General features: G+C 42.2%; 1 protein-coding gene across 2 annotated transcripts in view; it reads right to left on the bottom strand.

Annotated features, from left to right (window-relative positions):
• The window catches only part of ASAP1 (ArfGAP with SH3 domain, ankyrin repeat and PH domain 1), a 151,946-nt gene that overhangs the window by 113,796 nt on the left and 19,235 nt on the right, over nt 1-18,915 (bottom strand). For both annotated transcript variants that reach the window (XM_069957090.1, XM_069957092.1), the window contains exon 2: nt 16,621-16,707. In XM_069957090.1, coding sequence (XP_069813191.1) covers nt 16,621-16,679 — 59 coding nt within the window. In that variant the 5' untranslated portion in view covers nt 16,680-16,707. The remainder of the gene's footprint in view (nt 1-16,620; nt 16,708-18,915) is intronic.

Raw genomic sequence — 18,915 nt, 5'->3', positions numbered from 1 at the left:
GTATATGATTGGTATAGAATAGGGGAAGGCTTTGCTGCCACCAGTGGTAAGAAGTGGTACTGCATCCCGCGAATTTGACTTGCCCACAGATGTGTGATATTCTTAGACATATAAAATAGCTGTTCAATACTCAACCATATTTTATGAGCGATAAATAATCTCAAAATCAATCAGTCACTATGGCTGTAGAAAAAAAAACATTCAAAAAGTGCATAGGAACGAAGAGCTGCTGGGCCCTGCAGTGACCAGAAAAATGACCGCAGCTAGTGCACAATATACATTAGGCAGCAAGTGCCCAGTCGGTTCTTGACACCGTTGGACCAGAATGGCCGGCCTTATGGGTAGACATGAGCAAGGGCTGAGGTTCGGGCTCGTTTGAACCTGAACTCTCGGCTTCTGATTTCCGCTGTCTACCCACTCCGTGGAAAGGGTGGATACAGCCGGAGGACCGCCTGGAAAACTGGGATACAGCCTATGGCTGTATCCACCCTTTCCACGAACCTTGGCCGGTTCGCTCATCTCTACTAATGGGGTGTTCCTGGTATGTAGTGGTTAGTATCCACGAGAAGAACAGCCGGTGACCAGGGATGGTGTCATGGGGACCATGTCTTATTGATGTGTGTGGGATTATAGGCTAATCTATCTGTTCCGATACCACAGAAGAGCTGCCATAGAGCAAGCTGCTGAAAAATACACTGCTGACTGATAGAAGGATCAGATCACACAGAACATAACAGCTTGCTGTTTAGTCATAGACTGGTCAGAGGACCAATACTGACCCATGTCCATCACTGACAATTACTGCAATGGACACTTCAGCTTCAGAAATCCGAGCATTTAGCTTCTCTACACGGATGAGGGACAAAAAGTCTTCCTATACTTATCAGCTGCTGTATTCCCTCCAGTCTGACACAGTGCTCTCTGCTGCCACCTCTGTCCATGTCAGGAACTGTCCAGAGCAGGAGAGGTTTTCTATGGGGATTTGCTGCTGCTCTGGACAGTTCCTGACATGGACAGAGGTGGCAGCAAAGAGCACTGTGTCAGACTGGAGAGACTATACTACTTCATGCAGGCCATACAGCAGCTGATAAGTACTGGAAGACTGGAGAATTTTGGAAATAGAAGTAAATGACAAATCTATATAACACCAGTTGATTTGAAAGAAATGGATTTTCGCTGGAGTACCCCTTTAAGGAGACAAAGATTGACTGGCAATAGGTGGCACCAGAGAGCAAGCCCTACTCCTTTGGGGATAGATCTACAGTACTTTGCAAATCTATTTCCCAAAATTCCCAGTGGAGCATGAATGGCCTCTACTTGCCTTTTAGAGTCTTCCATCAAGGAGAAACTTAACTCTCCAGTTACCCGGGAAAAGATGGCGCCAGGATGCACAATGGGAAGAGGACAAGCCGGCAGAGAGATGCTCTGCAGTATGAGAGACCCCTGACAAGCTCTGGTGAACCCCCAGAGTATCAAGAAACACCTGTTAATAAACCCATGGCAGTGTAATTATAACCCCCTGAGAAATCAGGAATACACATTACACTAAGTACAGCAAGTCGACTGCTGCTATGTATCCCTAGATGGAGAATTGTATGGATAGCTTTTCCCATGTGTCTACATACAGCCGCACATGTTTATCTATTGTACCCTGTTCTATGATTGTCTGATAATCCAGAATCACATAATCCTGCGCCCATCTGATTGCACTGATGCCGGATTAGTTAACCTCAGCATGCACTCTTATTATTATAATGCGGGGACCATGTATGGATTGCTGCCAGTAGATATCATGATATCCTGTAACACTATGAAGTCATCCTCTCTAGTGAACCAATTCAGAACATTTATATGTAAACCCTCACAGCAATGCAAGCAGTGGAGATGATGGCAGAAAGCGTCTCCATCACAGCTGAGTCAGCAAAAAAAACTCATACGAGCCAATAAATGTGCTGACCCCTTATGATTGATATTACTGGCCAGAAAGTGACATCCAGGTAATCATTCCAATAATACTGCTCCCTATGTACAAGAATATAACTACTATAATCAGCACAAGCCATTGAGAAAGGACAAGCCAGCGGCACTCACCGGATAGATGCACAAATAGTGATTTATTGATACGATGTCATCAAGCAGGTAACTTCAGGGCAGGGGGAGACGGGTCCAAGGGGTGCTGTGCACCGTGGCAACCCGCGAAACGGCTGTTGCCACGGTGCACAGCACCCCTTGGACCCGTCTCCCCCTGCCCTGAAGTTACCTGCTTGATGACATCGTATCAATAAATCACTATTTGTGCATCTATCCGGTGAGTGCCGCTGGCTTGTCCTTTCTCAATGGCTTGTGCTGATTAAATGAACTGTTTTCTCATTTACGCTGAGCACCACTGTGATGCTATGATGTTGCTGAGAGCACTCAGCTTTTAAGACCACAGTGCTCCCCATCACATAAAGTTTTTCTGCACACTGAAACAGCCTCAGATTACCACAGGATTTTGATAGTGCCAACACATCTACCTGCTTGTGCATATAACTACTATAATACTGCTCCTATATACAAGAATATAACTACTATAATACTGCCTCCTATATACAAGAATATAACTACTATAATACTGCTCCTATATACAAGAATATAACTACTATAATACTGCTCCTATATACAAGAATATAACTACTATAATACTGTTCCTATATACAGGAATATAACTATTATAATACTGTTCCTATATACAGGAATATAACTATTATAATACTGCTCCTATATACAGGAATATAACTATTATAATACTGCTCCTATATACAGGAATATAACTACTATAATACTGCTCCTATATACAGGAATATACCTACTATAATACTGCTCCTATATACAAGAATATAACTACTATAATACTGGCTCCTATATACAGGAATATAACTACTATAATACTGCTCCCTATATACAGGAATATAACTACTATAATACTGCTCCTATATACAAGAATATAACTACTATAATACTGCTCCTATATACAGGAATATAACTACTATAATACTGCTCCTATATACAGGAATATAACTACTATAATACTGCTCCTATATACAAGAATATAACTACTATAATACTGCTCCTATATACAGGAATATAACTACTATAATACTGCTCCTATATACAGGAATATAACTACTATAATACTGCCTCCTATAGACAGGAATATAAACACTATAATACTGTTCTCTATATACAAGAATATAACTACATATTAGGGATGGTCCGAACCGAGTTCCCGCTGTCTGCCCGCTCCGTGTAGCTGGCAGATCCATCCATAGACTGTATCCCAGTTTTCCAGGCGGTCCTCCGGCTGTATCCACCCGCTCCAGGGAGCGGGCAGACAGCGGGAATCTGATGCCGAGCGTTCAGGTTCATACGAACCCGAACCTCGGAGGGTTCGCACCATCCCTACTACATATACTACTGCTGTGCTCTGTAATACATGTGCTGCGCAGAGCAGGAAAGTGTTAAGCATACTTGCACAGTGACTGTTCCTGATTGTAGCGCTGTCTCCTGCATGAAGTGTCACGGTGCAGTTATGTTGCAGCCATGATAAATCCTTTGTTGTCATTGACCACAATTATCATAATTGCGGCACATTAAAGCTGTAGACAGAACTATTAGATGGAATCCAGTTCCATTTCTGGCTGTTGACTCATCTGCAGGGAGGGATGAGGATTCATGGCACCTGGAGTATCAGTGGGGATCAGCCAGCAGATAGGTCTGTGGTAGATTAGGAAATGCTCGCTGCACCTACCAGTAGAGATGAGAGAATTTACACTAATAACAAAGTGAAGCGCTTAGTTATCTGTGCAATTTGCTCATCAACTGCTGCCTTTTAACTGACTGCTGCCTTTTAAGTGACTGCCGCTCCTCCCCGGGTGCTTGGAAAAACTGGATCCTGTGTCAGACTGAAAAGAATCCACCACTTTTCCGCAGGACATACAGCAGCTGATAAGTATGAGAAGACTGGAGATTTTTTAAATAGAAGTAAATTACAAATCTGTAGAACTTTCTGAAACCAGTTGATTTAAAAGTAGAGATGAGCGAACCTGGAGCATGCTCGAGTCCATCCAAACCCGAACTTTCGGCATTTGATTGGCGGTGGCTGCTGAAGTTGGATAAAGCCCTAAGGCTATATGGAAAACATGGATATAGTCATTGGCTGTATCCATGTTTTCCAGACAACCTTAGAGCTTTATCCAAGTTCTGCAGCTGCCGCTAATCAAATACCGAACGTTCGGGTTCGGATCGACTCGAACCCGGTTCGCTCATCTCTAGTTTCTTGGTAATTTCCTTTAAGGATCAGTGGGGCCTCCAATAATCAACAGAACAAGGGGATGGCTTGTGCATTGCAACCTCTTTAATGCAGTACTTGAAGGGAATATATAGCATTGAAAATAGAAGGAGCTGTTTTTTCCCCAAGAACAGTGCCACCCTTGTGTACTGATCATGTCTGGTACTGCATTTCAGCTATGTGCTAGGCTGCAATACCACACACAGCCTGTGCACAGCTTGGAAAAAGGCAGCCATTTTTTTCTAATCCTGGAGATTATGTTGTCCCCTTTAAAATCGTATTCTTAGCTTAGCTCTGGGCGAAAATTCCTTTTAAATCAACTAATGTCAGAAAGTTATATAGATTTGTAATTTACTTCTATTTAAAATCTTCAGACTTCCAGTACTTATTATCTACTGTATGTCCTGCAGAAAGTGACGTATTCTTTTCAGTCTGACACAGCGCTCTCTGCTGCCACCTCTGTTTATGTCAGGAACTGTCCAGAGCAGGAGAGGATTTCTATGGGGATTTGCTGCTCTGGACAGTTCCTGACATGGACAGAGGTGGCAGCAGAGAGCACTGTGTCAGACTGGAAAGAATACATCACTTCCTGCAGAACATACAGCAACTTATAAGTACTGGAAGATGGGAGATTTTTAAATAGAAGTAAATTACGAATCTGTATAACTTTCTGACACCAACTGATTTAAAAGAAAAAACAATCACTGCAGTTCCCCTTTAAGCTGCATTGTCTATTGGAAGTCTGCCCCCCATGCTTTACACTGCAGCTAGACGTGCTTATAGTGGTAACAGATAGCTAATCCACCTGATATATGCTGCTAATATATAGTGTGTAGAATATCCCACAATGTACATGTGCCGCGTCGTCTTCCATGGCTCAGTCATTTGCAGCAGGTTATTGTTCCCCGGTGTATGAGTAAGTCTGCTAATAACTGGATTACAGAGTAACAAATAGTCGGCTGCCGTATCCTGCTGTTCTGTTAGTTGTGTCATTAGAATAATCCTCCTCCTTCTACTAAGCAGCAGAGCCGAGGTCGGGGGGAGCAGATGAGGCGGCAGCACCTTGGGGCTCATTGGTACAGCTGCTGGCGGCAGCACATTGGCGCTATGACTAGATGCCACATCATCCCTATCCCTGCTGGAGCAACGGTGGGCGATGAATTCATCTTCATTGATCTTCCGATCTGCGGCTCCTCATCTGCTGCAAGACTACAACTCCCAGCATCAACGATGATCTACATTGGTGTTCTCCAACCTGGAGCAAAACTACAACTCCCATCATGGACGGACAACTTTGGGGTCCTCCAGAGACTAAAGCCCCAATTCCACAAAGCGACTATGAGCACTATTAGCCCTTGTTTGCACCTCATTCCCGCTCGCTAACGCCGCTATTACACGCGGCAGAAGCGAGCAGGTGAGTACAGGAGGGGCTGCGGGGAGCTGTGTGGGGGGGGGGGGGCTGCCCGGGTGATGGCTAGATTGCCCGGGCAGCCATAGAGAATAGTGGTGGTCTGCTGCCACTGCTTCTATTCCATGGAGCGACGGCAGCAGATCGCTGCTATCACAGTCACATGTTTGAAAAACTAACGACTGCAACGATCAGCCGACATGAACAATGTCGGCTGATCGTTGCCTTCTATTCCACGGGACGATTATCACCCGTAACGGCCGAATACGTCCGATAATCTTTCTGTGGAATAGGGCCTTAAAGGGAACCTGTCACCCCCAGTGCCGGGGTGACAGGCTCCCAACCCCCAGCTAGAGCATCTATACGTACCTGATCGCGCTGGGTCCCGCTTCTTGAGACGGTCGGGTGACGAGATTTTAGCGCCCGAAGCCCGCTGCGCATGCTCCTGAGATGAGTCCAATGCTCATAGAGAATGACGGAGAGTCGGACTCACCAGTCATTCTCTATGAGAGTTGGACTCATCTCAGGAGCGCGCACGCCGGGCTTCGGGCGCTGAAATCTCCGTCACCCGACCGTGTCAAGAAGCGGGACCCGGCGCTATCAGGTACGTATAAGGTGCTCTAGCGGAGGGGCCGGGAGCCTGTCAACCCGGCACGGGTGGTGACAGGTCCTCTTTAAAGGGGTAGTGCGGCGGTAAACAATTATTCACTAAATAACACACATTACAAAGTTATACAACTTTGTAATGTATGTTATGTTAGTGAATGGCCCCCTTCCCCGTGTTCCCCTCCACCCACGCTAGGCCCGGAAGTGTGGTGCTCTATACTCACCTGATTCATGTTGACCCCCGTCCTCCATCTTGTTACACTGATGTCATCTTCGGACGGACGGCCGAACCGCTCCGACTGTCCCTCGTGCCGGCCCCCTCTGCGATTGGCTGAGCCCAGTTATGCTCAGCTGATCGTGGCTGAGCAGCTGATGACGCGACAGAGGGGGGCCCACACAAGGGACGGTCGGAGTGGTTCGGCCGTCCGAAGATGACATCAGTGTAACAAGATGGTGGACGGCGTCGACACGAATCAGGTGAGTATAGAGCACTACACTTCCGGGTCTGGCATGGGTGGGGGGAACATTGTCATACTGGAGAGAATACACCACTTCCTGCAGGACATACAGCAGCTGTTAAGTATGGGAAAACTGGAAATTTTTAAATAGTAAATAAATTACGAATCTATATAACTTTCAGACACCAATTGATTTGAAAGAAAAAAAGCAGTTGCAAAACTACCACTCTTATCATGCATGGGTAGCTTTCGTCTGTCTGTGCATGATGGGAGTTGTCGTTGAAGAATCACATGTTGGAAAACACTGGTCTACACTGATACCGTATAGGAAGAGCATATACTGTGTGCTATTTACCAGCCTCCTGATTGCGATGCTGACAGGACATAGTACTATGGTGGCACAGATATGTGGCGGCACTGATGGTGTCGGTACTCAGTTAGGACGGGATAAGGATGAAGTAAACCAGAATAGTTTCTAGCACGTTCATAGTTTCTGCAAGTTTCCCCCTTCCAGTCCACATCTACGGATGAGCAGAAATTGTTGCCCATCAGGGGATTGGCTGAGAATTCAGCAGGTTTTACAACCGCCTGAATAATTTATGGCTCCGCACCAGCGAATGCATTCTCCCCATAGAAGTCAATGAAAGTCAAAATACTGATCTATAACACAGCTTTACTGCACGGACACGAAAACCTTCGCCTGAAATTGACCTATTGACTTCTATGGCGGGGGAATTCACTATACAGGGAGAGGGAGGGGACGGCTTGGGCCCCATAGAGAATAGATGGAGTGCTGGCTGTGCATGACTGGTGACCACCACACAGATGTCCCATTGATGTGAATGGGCACTGTGTAATACTTTATTTCCCCTGTGGTGGCGCTGCAGGAAATGTGAACACTTACAACCATGAGGGCTGATCACTGGCTCTATTACAAGGGGCAATATTGGTTGATAATAGTCTTGTGTAATGGAGCCCTAACAAACAGGGACTGTGCAAAGAAACCCTTCAAAGGCCTTTAGTGACCGTCAGCCCCCACTGCAAGCCCTATAGCTGGGGTAGGGAACCTTGGGTCTCCAGCTGTTGCAAAACTACAACTCCCACCATGTCTGGACAGCCAAAGCTAAAGCTTTGGCTGTCCAGGCATGATGGGAGTTGTAGTTTTGCAACAGCTGGAGAGACCCAAGGTTCACTACCCCTGCCCTATAGTATACAGGACTATATGCAGAATGCAACACTAGAAGCAAGATAGCTTCCGAGTCTCGGCGCTGCCTGTATTACACATGGGGACGATCAGTGCTCAGTGCTGGGATGATGCCGAGCCGCTCACTACTTCATGCAGATTTATTACGATGATGGGTTTTATATAGCTCCATTACAATAACACAATGCAGGGCTGATAATGTGATCATACACTTCACCTCTCAGTTAAAGGGTTTCTCTAGGATTAGAAAAACTGAAACAGTGCCACCCCTGTCCTCAGTTTGGGTGTGGTTTTACAGCTCAGTTCTCAGAAACCTATACAGATTTGTAATTTTCTTCTATTTAAAATATCCAGTCTTCCAGTACTTATCAGCTGCTGTATGTCCTGCAGGAAGCGGTGTACTCTCTGCAGTCTGACACAGTGCTCTATGCTGCCACCTCTGTCAGGAACTGTCCAGAGAGGAGAATTTGCTGCTGCTCTGGACAGTTCCTGACATGGACAGAGGTGGCAACAGAGAGCACTGAAAAGAATACACCACTTCCTGCAGGACATACAGCAGCTGATAAGTACTGGAAGACTGGAGATTTTTTTTTTTTTTTTTTTTTTAAATAGAAGTAAATTACAAATCTCTGGCACTTTCTGGGACCAGTTAATTTGAAGGAAAAAAATTTTGGTGAATAACCCCTTTAAAGGGTGATTCTGACTATTCCGGGGGTGATATGATGCAATGTGGTGTTATGACCCAGTAACATGGAGTCTTTGGTTTCTCCATTTGCTACATTCCTCTCGGCTTAGGTAGAGCCGTGCAATTCTTCAATCACTTCCAGCAAGAACGCTCTTGGCCATGCACCCTAATAGAAACCAATGGATGTAATGCACAGGATAATTGGATCCAGGTTCCTGACGTGTGTTACACATGTCTGCACTTATCTCACAGCACAGGATCATCTCAGTTCATGGAGGGAAAACAACTGCAATTCGGGTCCCCGTCCTGCAACGTGTAATTTACTACATGGATGACATTGGAGATGGCTTTATGGAGTAAACAAGCCGAATGTAATGTCACATGATGAATCCGCTGACTCATCGTTTCCTGTTGTTTCTTCTCTTCTTGTATTAATTGAAACCTAAACTTTCTAAGCACCAGCTGTTTCCTGTACAGACACCAACAAGCTGGAGATACTGGGAATACTAAGGACCAACACCTCTGGTCCCCATGTCAGGTATCACACCAGTCAGTCAGTGTGTGTATATGTGTGTATATATATATATATATATATATATATATATATATATATATATATATGGAGAGGGGTCTGAACATAGGAGTGATGACGTGAATAATAAGTCATAAGAGATGTATATAGCTAACAGAGTCCCATGCTCAACCAATAATACACCTACAATGCTCAAATAATACAGTCACACAGTGCTCAAATAATACAACCGTATAGTGTGTAAATAATACAGCCACACAGTGCTCAAATAATATCACATTACAATGCTCAAATAATATCACCTACAATGCTCACATAATACAACCGTACAGTGTGTATATAATACTGCCACACAGTGCTCAAATAATACAACCGTACAGTGCGTAAATACTACAGCCATTCAGTACTCAAATAATACACCTACATTGGTCAAATAATAGTCACACAGTGCTCAAATAATACAACCATATATAGTTTGTAAATATTACAGCCTCACAGTGCTCAAATAATATCACCGTACAATGCTCAAATAATATCACCTACAATGTTCACATAATACAATAGTACAGTGTGTAAATACTACAGCCATACAGTATTCAAGTAACAGCATGATACAATACTCAAAGACATCCATACAGTATTCAATAAATACACCCACACCATCATAGAGTGCTCAATAAATACACCCACACCATCAGTATTCAATGAATACACCCACACCATCATACAGTGCTCAATAAATACACCCACACCATCAGTATTCAATGAATACACCCACACCATCATACAGTGTTCAATAAATACACCCACACCATCATACAGTGTTCAATAAATACACCCACACCATCATACAGTGCTCAATAAATACACCCACACCATCATACAGTGCTCAATAAATACACCCACACCATCATACAGTGCTCAATAAATACACCCACACCATCATACAGTGCTCAATAAATACACCCACACCATCATACAGTGCTCAATAAATACACCCACACCATCATGAAGTGTTCAAATGATACAGAAACATGTTGTTTAAATATTTTCACCATAGGGTGTTTAAGTAATACATCCGCATTGGATTTTAAGTAACGCATGCTCAGTATAAAGAAGCTGTGGTATAGTATGAGGCCTATGGCCCCCTAGGTATACGCCTGTGTATTATGCTGTGTATTTTTGTATTTATGCTGTATTATACTTTTTGTACATATACTGTATTATACTTCTTATATGTATATATATCTTATATGTATGTATACTGTATTATACCTTTTGTATGTATGATGTGTGATACTTATTGTATGTATATTGTATTATACTTATTGTGTGTAGTGCATTTTACTTATTGTATTTTTACTATATTATACTTATTGTATGTATACTGTATTATACTTATTGTATGTATACTGTATTATACTTATTGTATGTGTACTGCATTATACTTATTGTATATATGCTGTATTATTTTGTATGTGTACTGCATTATACCTATTGTATACTGTATTGTATATATGGGTCAAAGGGGTAATGACTCTCCTTAAGGAGAGCTCATCATAAAGATGTACAGACCATTGCTGCTCCACTGAGAATTCTGGGAAGAAAGGATATGCAAAATAGCTCTTCCCAGAATTCTCAGTAGAGCAGCAATGGTCTGTAAGTCTCCACACGCCTTTATGACGGGCTCTCCTTAAGGAGAGTCACTACCCCTTTGACCCATGTTGATAGACCTCTCACTAGCCAACCAACACCCTGCTCTGCACTGATGAGGGGCAAAAACCCTGAAACAGCTGTCTGCAGATGGGAAATCTTTCCTATAGGAGAGATTGTTTGGCTTGGCATAAAATTCCCAGTCAGTGTTCTAAGGCTCCTTGACTGAGCGAGACTTGACTTGAAGGAACATCTCTTTGCTTAAGAGGTGTGAGAGCTATTTTGCATATCCTATTGTATATATGCTGAATTATATTTCTTGTATGTATTTGTATTATATTATTGTATGTACAGTATACTGTATTACACTTATTGTATGTATACTGTACATACTTTTATGTACTGCATACTGTATTATACTTGTTAGTATTCTCTATTATACTTTTTGTATCCTGTATTATACTTGTTGTACTTATACTGTATTACACTTATTGTACGTATACTGTATTACACTTATTGGTGCATATCTTAATAATCCTTCACTATGGGAATCTCTTCCATATTGGCTGCAATCAATGAGACTTCCTATGTGGTTAAGCGGCCAGTAGCCTTGGAGCAGATGTGCCTTGCTATTTCCTACTGGAGGACGTTTTAGTGATCGGCTTTTAGTGTTTCTCTCCATGCTAATTCCAGAGCCATTAGCTGACCTGAATGATGGAAATGGCTCTATGCAATTAAAGGAGAACTTCAATGAAATGTTAGTTCATATGCAAATAGCATCATAAGACTAGATTTGTATTTCCAGGGAAAAACATAGTGCTTGAACCCCTTTAACAGTGACTTCCCTTTAAGAGAAACTTAAACCCTTGATACCCTCCCTTTAAGAGTGACTTTGGTACAGTCCCTTTAAAGCAACTCTGTACCCACAATCTGTCCCCCCCAAACCACTTGTACCCTCAGATAGCTGCTTTTAATCCAAGATCTGTCCTGGGGTCCGTTCGGCAGGTGATGCAGTTATTGTCCTAAAAAACAACTTTTAAACTGGCAGCTCTGTGCCAAATAGCCATGGTCTAGATTGTGTATGCATTAGGCTGGCACACCCTCTCTGTCCCTCCTCCCCGCCCTCCTCATCATTAGGAATGCTCCAGGCAGATTGTCTCCTATTCCTCACCTGTGCCAGCAGTGCAAGCACATGGGCTGGATCATTAAGACACCTGTGCAATGTTCAGATAGGAGAGAATGTTCCAGTGGCATTCCTAATGAAGAAGAGGGTGGAGAGGAGGGACGGAGGGGTGGTGCAAAGTTAGGGCACAGATACTTCCGTTGGGCACAGGGCTGCAAGTTTAAAAGTTGTTTTTAGGACAATAACTGCATCACCTGCCGAACAGACCCCAGGACAGATCTTGGATTTAAAGCAGCTATCCAAAGGTACAAGTGGTTTGGGGGGGGGGGGGGGGGTGTCAGATTGTGGGTATAGAGTCGCTTTAAGGGCAACTTTGGTACAGTCCCTTAAAAAGCAATTTGGTACAGTCCCTTTAAGAGCAACTTTGGTACAGTCCCTTTAAGAGAAACTTTGATACAATCCCTTAAGGAGCGACTTAGGTGCCAACGCTTTCAGTGACCTATATACTGTCCCTTTAGGACCAGCTTAAGTACTGTCCCTTTAAAAGAGACTTAGGTACCATCCTTTTAAAACCTTTTAAAAGTTTAAGTAGTGACCCTTTAAGAGCGACTTGGGTACCGTCCCTTTAAGAGCTACTTGGGTACCGTCCCTTTAAGAGCTACTTGGGTACCGTCCCTTTAAGAGCTACTTGGGTACCGTCCCTTTAAGAGCGACTTATGTAATGCCCCATAAAGAGCGACTTCGGTACCATCCCTTTAAGAGCACCTTGGGTACGGTCCCTTTAAGAGCAGCTTGGGTACCGTCCCTGCTAAATGGCTGGCTCAGCTCTGCTACTTTACTGACTGAACTCTGCTACTTATAATGGTAAAGAAGATCATTGCTCGGTTAACCATGACAATATTACTCATGTCAGTGAGAAGAAGGGTGGGGAGGAGGGACAGAGGGGTGGTGCAAAGTTAGGGCATAGATACTCCCGTTTGGCACAGGGATGCAAGTTTAAAAGTAGTTTTTTAGGACAATAACTGCATCACCTGCAGAACGGACCCCAGGACAAATCTGGGATTAAAAAAAAGCTATCCGAAGGTACAAGTGGTTTGGGGGGGGTCAGATTGTGGGTACAGAGTCGCTCTAAAGGGGTACTCCAGATCAGCTGGTGTCAGAAAGTGCCAAAGATTTGTAATTTTATTTCATGGAGAAGTCCGGCGAAAATTTTTATTTAAGTATTGTATTGCCCCCCAAAAGTTATACAAATCCCCAACCTATACTTATAACGGGAAATGCTTATAAAGTTCTTTGTTCCCTGCACTTACTACTGCATCAAGGCTTCACTTCCTGGATAACATGGTGATGTCACTTCCTGGATAACACGGTGATGTCACTTCCCGGATAACACGGTGATGTCACTTCCCGGATAACATGGTGACGTCACTTCCTGGATAAACATGGTGATGTCACTTCCTGGATAACATGGTGAGGTCACTTCCTGGATAACATGGTGATGTCACTTCCTGGATAAAAATAGTGAGGTCACTTCCTGGATAAAATGGTGATGTCACGACCGGACTCCCAGAGCTGTGTGGGCGGTGTATAACTTTTGGGGGGGCAATACAATGCTTTAATAAAAGTTTTCGAGCTTCTCCTTTAAGTAAATTACCCCTTTAAGTTCCCAAACAATTGCTAGAACACGTTGGGAGGGAAGAGCATAGTTAAGCGCTTCTTTCCTCGCTATTGGTCCAAGTAACAGAGAGCATCTCATAGACTTTGTCGTTCAGTCCATCCTGGTCACGTGACACACAGATCACTTCTCCCACCTTATTTCTAGAGATCAATTTAAACACTGAGCAAAACTTTTGACATGTTACTTATTCATTGAGCAGGGTGGCAGGGGTAGCAGTCACTCCGGGGGCCCCACACTTCTTAGTACATGGGTGCCCCTGATATAGGCCCAGAAGCCTCATGTTACACATAAGAGTCAGTCCCAGGACTACAGGCGGAGGAGACAGTAGGCAGCTACCATACATTTCCTATAGATTATCAGATTATCATATAGATTACCTATATTTAGCTTTCTGCCATTGTCCCAGTCAGCTAAGTGGAGTTTGCATACATGAGTATACAGGTATACAGGGGGCAGAGACAACTCCATTCACACACAGACAACTGATTATCCAGTACAGCACTTTGCAATATATATATATATATATATATATATATATATATATATATATAGTGAATACACCCATGTCCACAGGATATGCCATAAATACCCCATAGATGCGACTCCCACATCCTGGGTTACAGAAATAACGTAGCCCAAGTGTGCAATGCTGTTTAGGTGATGCTCATTAAAGGGGTACTCCGCCCATTTAATTTTTTTTGCTATTTTTTTGTTGTTTTGTAATGCAGGACAGGTCAGGTCGTCCAGGGCAAGGAGTTTATTTACAATTCACACAAAAGGTATCTAAATTGGAGAACCCTTTCAGCTGGGATCTGTACTAGAGACTGAATCCATATGGAAAAAAATTCTTAAAGGGGTACTTTTTTTTCTATCAAATCAACTGGTTTCATACAGTTATACAGATTTGTAATTTATTTCTATTGAAAAATCTCCAATCTTCAAGTACTTTTCAGCTGCTGTATGTCCTGCAGAAAGTGGGGTATTCTTTCCAGTCTGACACAGTGCTCTCTGCTGCCACCTCTGTCCATGTCAGGAACTGTCCAGAGCAGGAGAGGTTTTCTATGGGGATTTGCTACTGCTCTGGACAGTTCCTGACATGGACAGAGGTGGCAGCAGAGAGCACTGTGTCAGACTGAAAAAAATAAACTACTCTCTGCAGGACATACAGCAGCTGATAAGTACTGGAGATTTTTAATTAGAAGTAAATGACAAATCTATAGAACTTTCTAAAACCAGATAATTTAAAAGAAAAATATTTTCGCCGGAGTACCCCAGTTCTAGAAAATACTCCTCTTTTCTGGATTAACAAATGCCGATTTAAAGGAATTTCCCTATCTATACCTTGAAGGATAGCTCTATATAATGCTGTTTGTACCCAAGCGGCAACTATAAAGTAAGCTGATAAATAATTAGTGAGCGGAGAGATAAAAGGCAGATTCATCAGGGAAGGGTCGGCTCTTCCTGGCTGCTCCAAATCCCGCCGGAACGTTGCGTTGCCTCGCAGTCATCTGTTGAATCACTTGTTTGTTCTGAGTTAAACGAGATCTCTTATGTGAACATAACACCAGCGCTCGGGCTGCGCCTCCCGAGACCGCTCCGGCTAAGTAGTTCTAAAAACGCGGAGAGGTAATGTAAAGCATCTCCATATTATAGCCGCATCTCGCCGGCCTCCAATAATGGCCTTAAATGGGGCCATCGATTCCTGCATCAATTTGTTGCTCCAGAAATATCTATTTAGTAAACTGAACAAAATCTAAAGAGTGACTGGGGGCCGAGATATGGAATAAGCAGAGGAGTCAAGTGTCCGCAGAGCTTAAAGGGGAAGTCTACCTACTAAGACCAGGTCAGTTTAAGTGCCGACATTCTGAGCCTATAGATAAACAACAAAGCTCTGTCTGCCTGAAGCCACCACTAGAGGGAGCTTACTGCATACTTATAAGCAGTTTTACTCATTCACTATGAAGACTAAAAAGTGTACTGTCTCTTGGAAAAATTATTCTGTGGTCAAGCTCCTGAAGTGCTGAGGGTTGTAGCATATCCTTGCTCCCCCTCCCATCCTTGACCCTACTTCATAGACAGGTGAGGGCTGTCTTCTCCTTATCTGTTTGCTAACTTATTCTTTCCAAATAGACTGGTGTCAGAAAGTTATATAGATTTGTAAATTACTTCTGTTAAAAAAGGAAAAAAATCTCAAGTCTTCCAATACTTATCAGCTGCTGTATGTCCTGCAGGAATTGGTGTATTCTCTCCAGTCTGACACAGTGCTCTCTGCTGCCACCTCAGTCAGGAACTGTCCAAAGAAGGAGAGGTTTTCTATGGGGATTTGCTACTACTCTAGACAGTTCCTGACATGGACAGAGGTGGCAGCAGAGATCACTTTGTCAGATGGAAAAAAATAAACTACTTCCTGCAGGACATGCAGCAGCTGATACGTACTGGAAGGCTTGAGAATTTTTAATAGAAGTAATTTACATATTGGTATAACTTTCTGACACCGGTTGATTTGAAAACATGTGGGCTTTGCCCTTACAACTTGATAAAACTTTCACAGGTGTACTCGGTGCCTTGAAATGTTGCAGGGTCTATGGGTTCATCATTAGTATGGGGCACGGAAAGTCGTGTACATAGAAGGAGAAATATAACGTTATCACCTGAATGATGCGTTGCATTACCGCTCACTGTTCCTTCCATTGTATTTCTTACATAATATATTCCTATAACAACGTGATAATAAATGACTCACAAATATCATGACAGTGTGCTACCACGCATGCCACGTGCGAACAGCTCAGCACACAAAAAGATAAACCCAGGGCTCCCGCAATGGACAAAGACCAAACAAATCCAAAAAGGTCCAGGACTTCTATCTATTAGTCCTGAAACGGATAATGAGTCATTGCTGTGTATGGACACAAATGGTCTCAGCAATACCAGGTCACCTACCGGGTCCATAATGAGTCCCTGGATGAAAAACTGGAGAGCCGGGAGGCTGACGATCGCATGTCTCAGCTGTCACCGCCGGGAAATTACCTGCAACCGAAACAAGAGAAAAGCTTAAGACACAATGGATCCAAATGACAGCAATTTACTTGTTTTCTTGTAGTTTTCTGCTCCTGGTTTAAAAAACAAAAAGAATGACTCATGAAAATTAATAGGAATCGCGGCTCAATGAGCAATAGGTGACAGCATTATGTTATATTCCATAGATTGTCATTAACTGCAACACATTCATAAAACCAGCAGTGTACACAGAGGATGGAGAGAACACGTGTCCTACAATAACTACTATAATACTGCCCCCTATATACAAGGATATAACTACTATAATACTGCTCCCTATATACAAGAATATAACTACTATAATACTGCTTCCTATATACAAGGATATAACTACTATAATACTGCCCCCTATATACAGGAATATAACTACTATAATACTGCCTCCTATATACAAGAATATAACTACTATAATACTGCTCCTATATACATGAATATAACTACTATAATACTGCTCCTATATACATGAATATAACTACTATAATACTGCTCCCTATATACAAGAATATAACTACTATAATACTGCTCCTATATACAAGAATATAACTACTATAATACTGCTCCTATATACAAGAATATAACTACTATAATACTGCCCCTATATACAAGAATATAACTACTATAATACTGCCTCCTATATACAAGAATATAACTACTATAATACTGCTCCTATATACAAGAATATAACTACTATAATACTGCCCCTATATACAGGAATATAACTACTATAATACTGCTCCTATATACACAAGAATATAACTACTATAATACTGCTCCTATATACAAGAATATAACTATTATAATACTGCTCCTATATACAGGAATATAACTACTATAATACTGCTCCTATATACAGGAATATAACTACTATAATACTGCCCCTATATACAAGAATATAACTACTATAATACTGCCCCTATATACAGGAATATAACTACTATAATACTGCTCCTATATACAGGAATATAACTACTATAATACTGCTCCTATATACAAGAATATAACTACTATAATACTGCTCCTATATACAAGAATATAACTACTATAATACTGCTCCTATATACAAGAATATAACTACTATAATACTGCTCCTATATACAAGAATATAACTACTATAATACTGCTCCTATATACAGGAATATAACTACTATAATCAATCCAACAAGAAAGAAAAAAGTGATGGCACTGCCTGGCTCTCCACTAGATGGCACTCTCTCAGGCTGGGTCCAGTATGTGGTGGTGCTCAATCCGAAATAAACATGCTGTATGAACAATGAATAAAGGATAAAAGGAGGCACTCACCAGCAGTGTATTCAGACCATCCGGCTTTTATTGCTGTGCGCAGGGGGAGCGGGGGAGACAAGGTGGGTGACCGCAGTTTCGCGGCTTAGTGCCGCTTTGACGAACCCCGTTCGTCAAAGCGGCACTAAGCCGCAAAACTGCGGTCACCCACCTTGTCTCCCCCTGCGCACAGCAATAAAAGCCGGATGGTCTGAATACACTGCTGGTGAGTGCCTCCTTTTATCCTTTATTCATTGTTCATAACTACTATAATACTGCCCCCTATATACAAGAATATAACTACTATAATACTGCTCCTATATACAAGAATATAACTACTATAATACTGCTCCTATATACAGGAATATAACTACTATAATACTGCTCCAATATACAGGAATATCACTGCTATAATACTGCTCCTATATACAAGAATATAACTACTATAATACTGCTCCTATATACAGGAATATAACTACTATAATACTGCCCCTATATACAGGAATATAACTACTATAATACTGCTCCTATATACAAGAATATAACTACTATAATACTGCTCCAATATACAGGAATATCACTGCTATAATACTGCCTCCTATATACAAGAATGTAACTACTATAATACTGCTCCTATATACAAGAATATAACTACTATAATACTGCTCCTATATACAGGAATATAACTACTATAATACTGCTCCTATATACAGGAATATAACTACTATAATACTGCTCCTATATACAGGAATATAACTACTATAATACTGCTGCTATATACAGGAATATAACTACTATAATACTTCTCCTATATACAAGAATATAACTACTATAATACTGCTCCAATATACAGGAATATCACTGCTATAATACTGCCCCCTATGTATAGGATAATAACTA

This window comes from Dendropsophus ebraccatus, chromosome 2 (genome assembly GCF_027789765.1).
Source record: "Dendropsophus ebraccatus isolate aDenEbr1 chromosome 2, aDenEbr1.pat, whole genome shotgun sequence".
Classification (NCBI taxonomy): Eukaryota; Metazoa; Chordata; class Amphibia; order Anura; family Hylidae; genus Dendropsophus; species Dendropsophus ebraccatus.
Note: the sequence above shows the minus strand (reverse complement) of the source record. Positions and strands in the feature narration are given on the sequence as shown.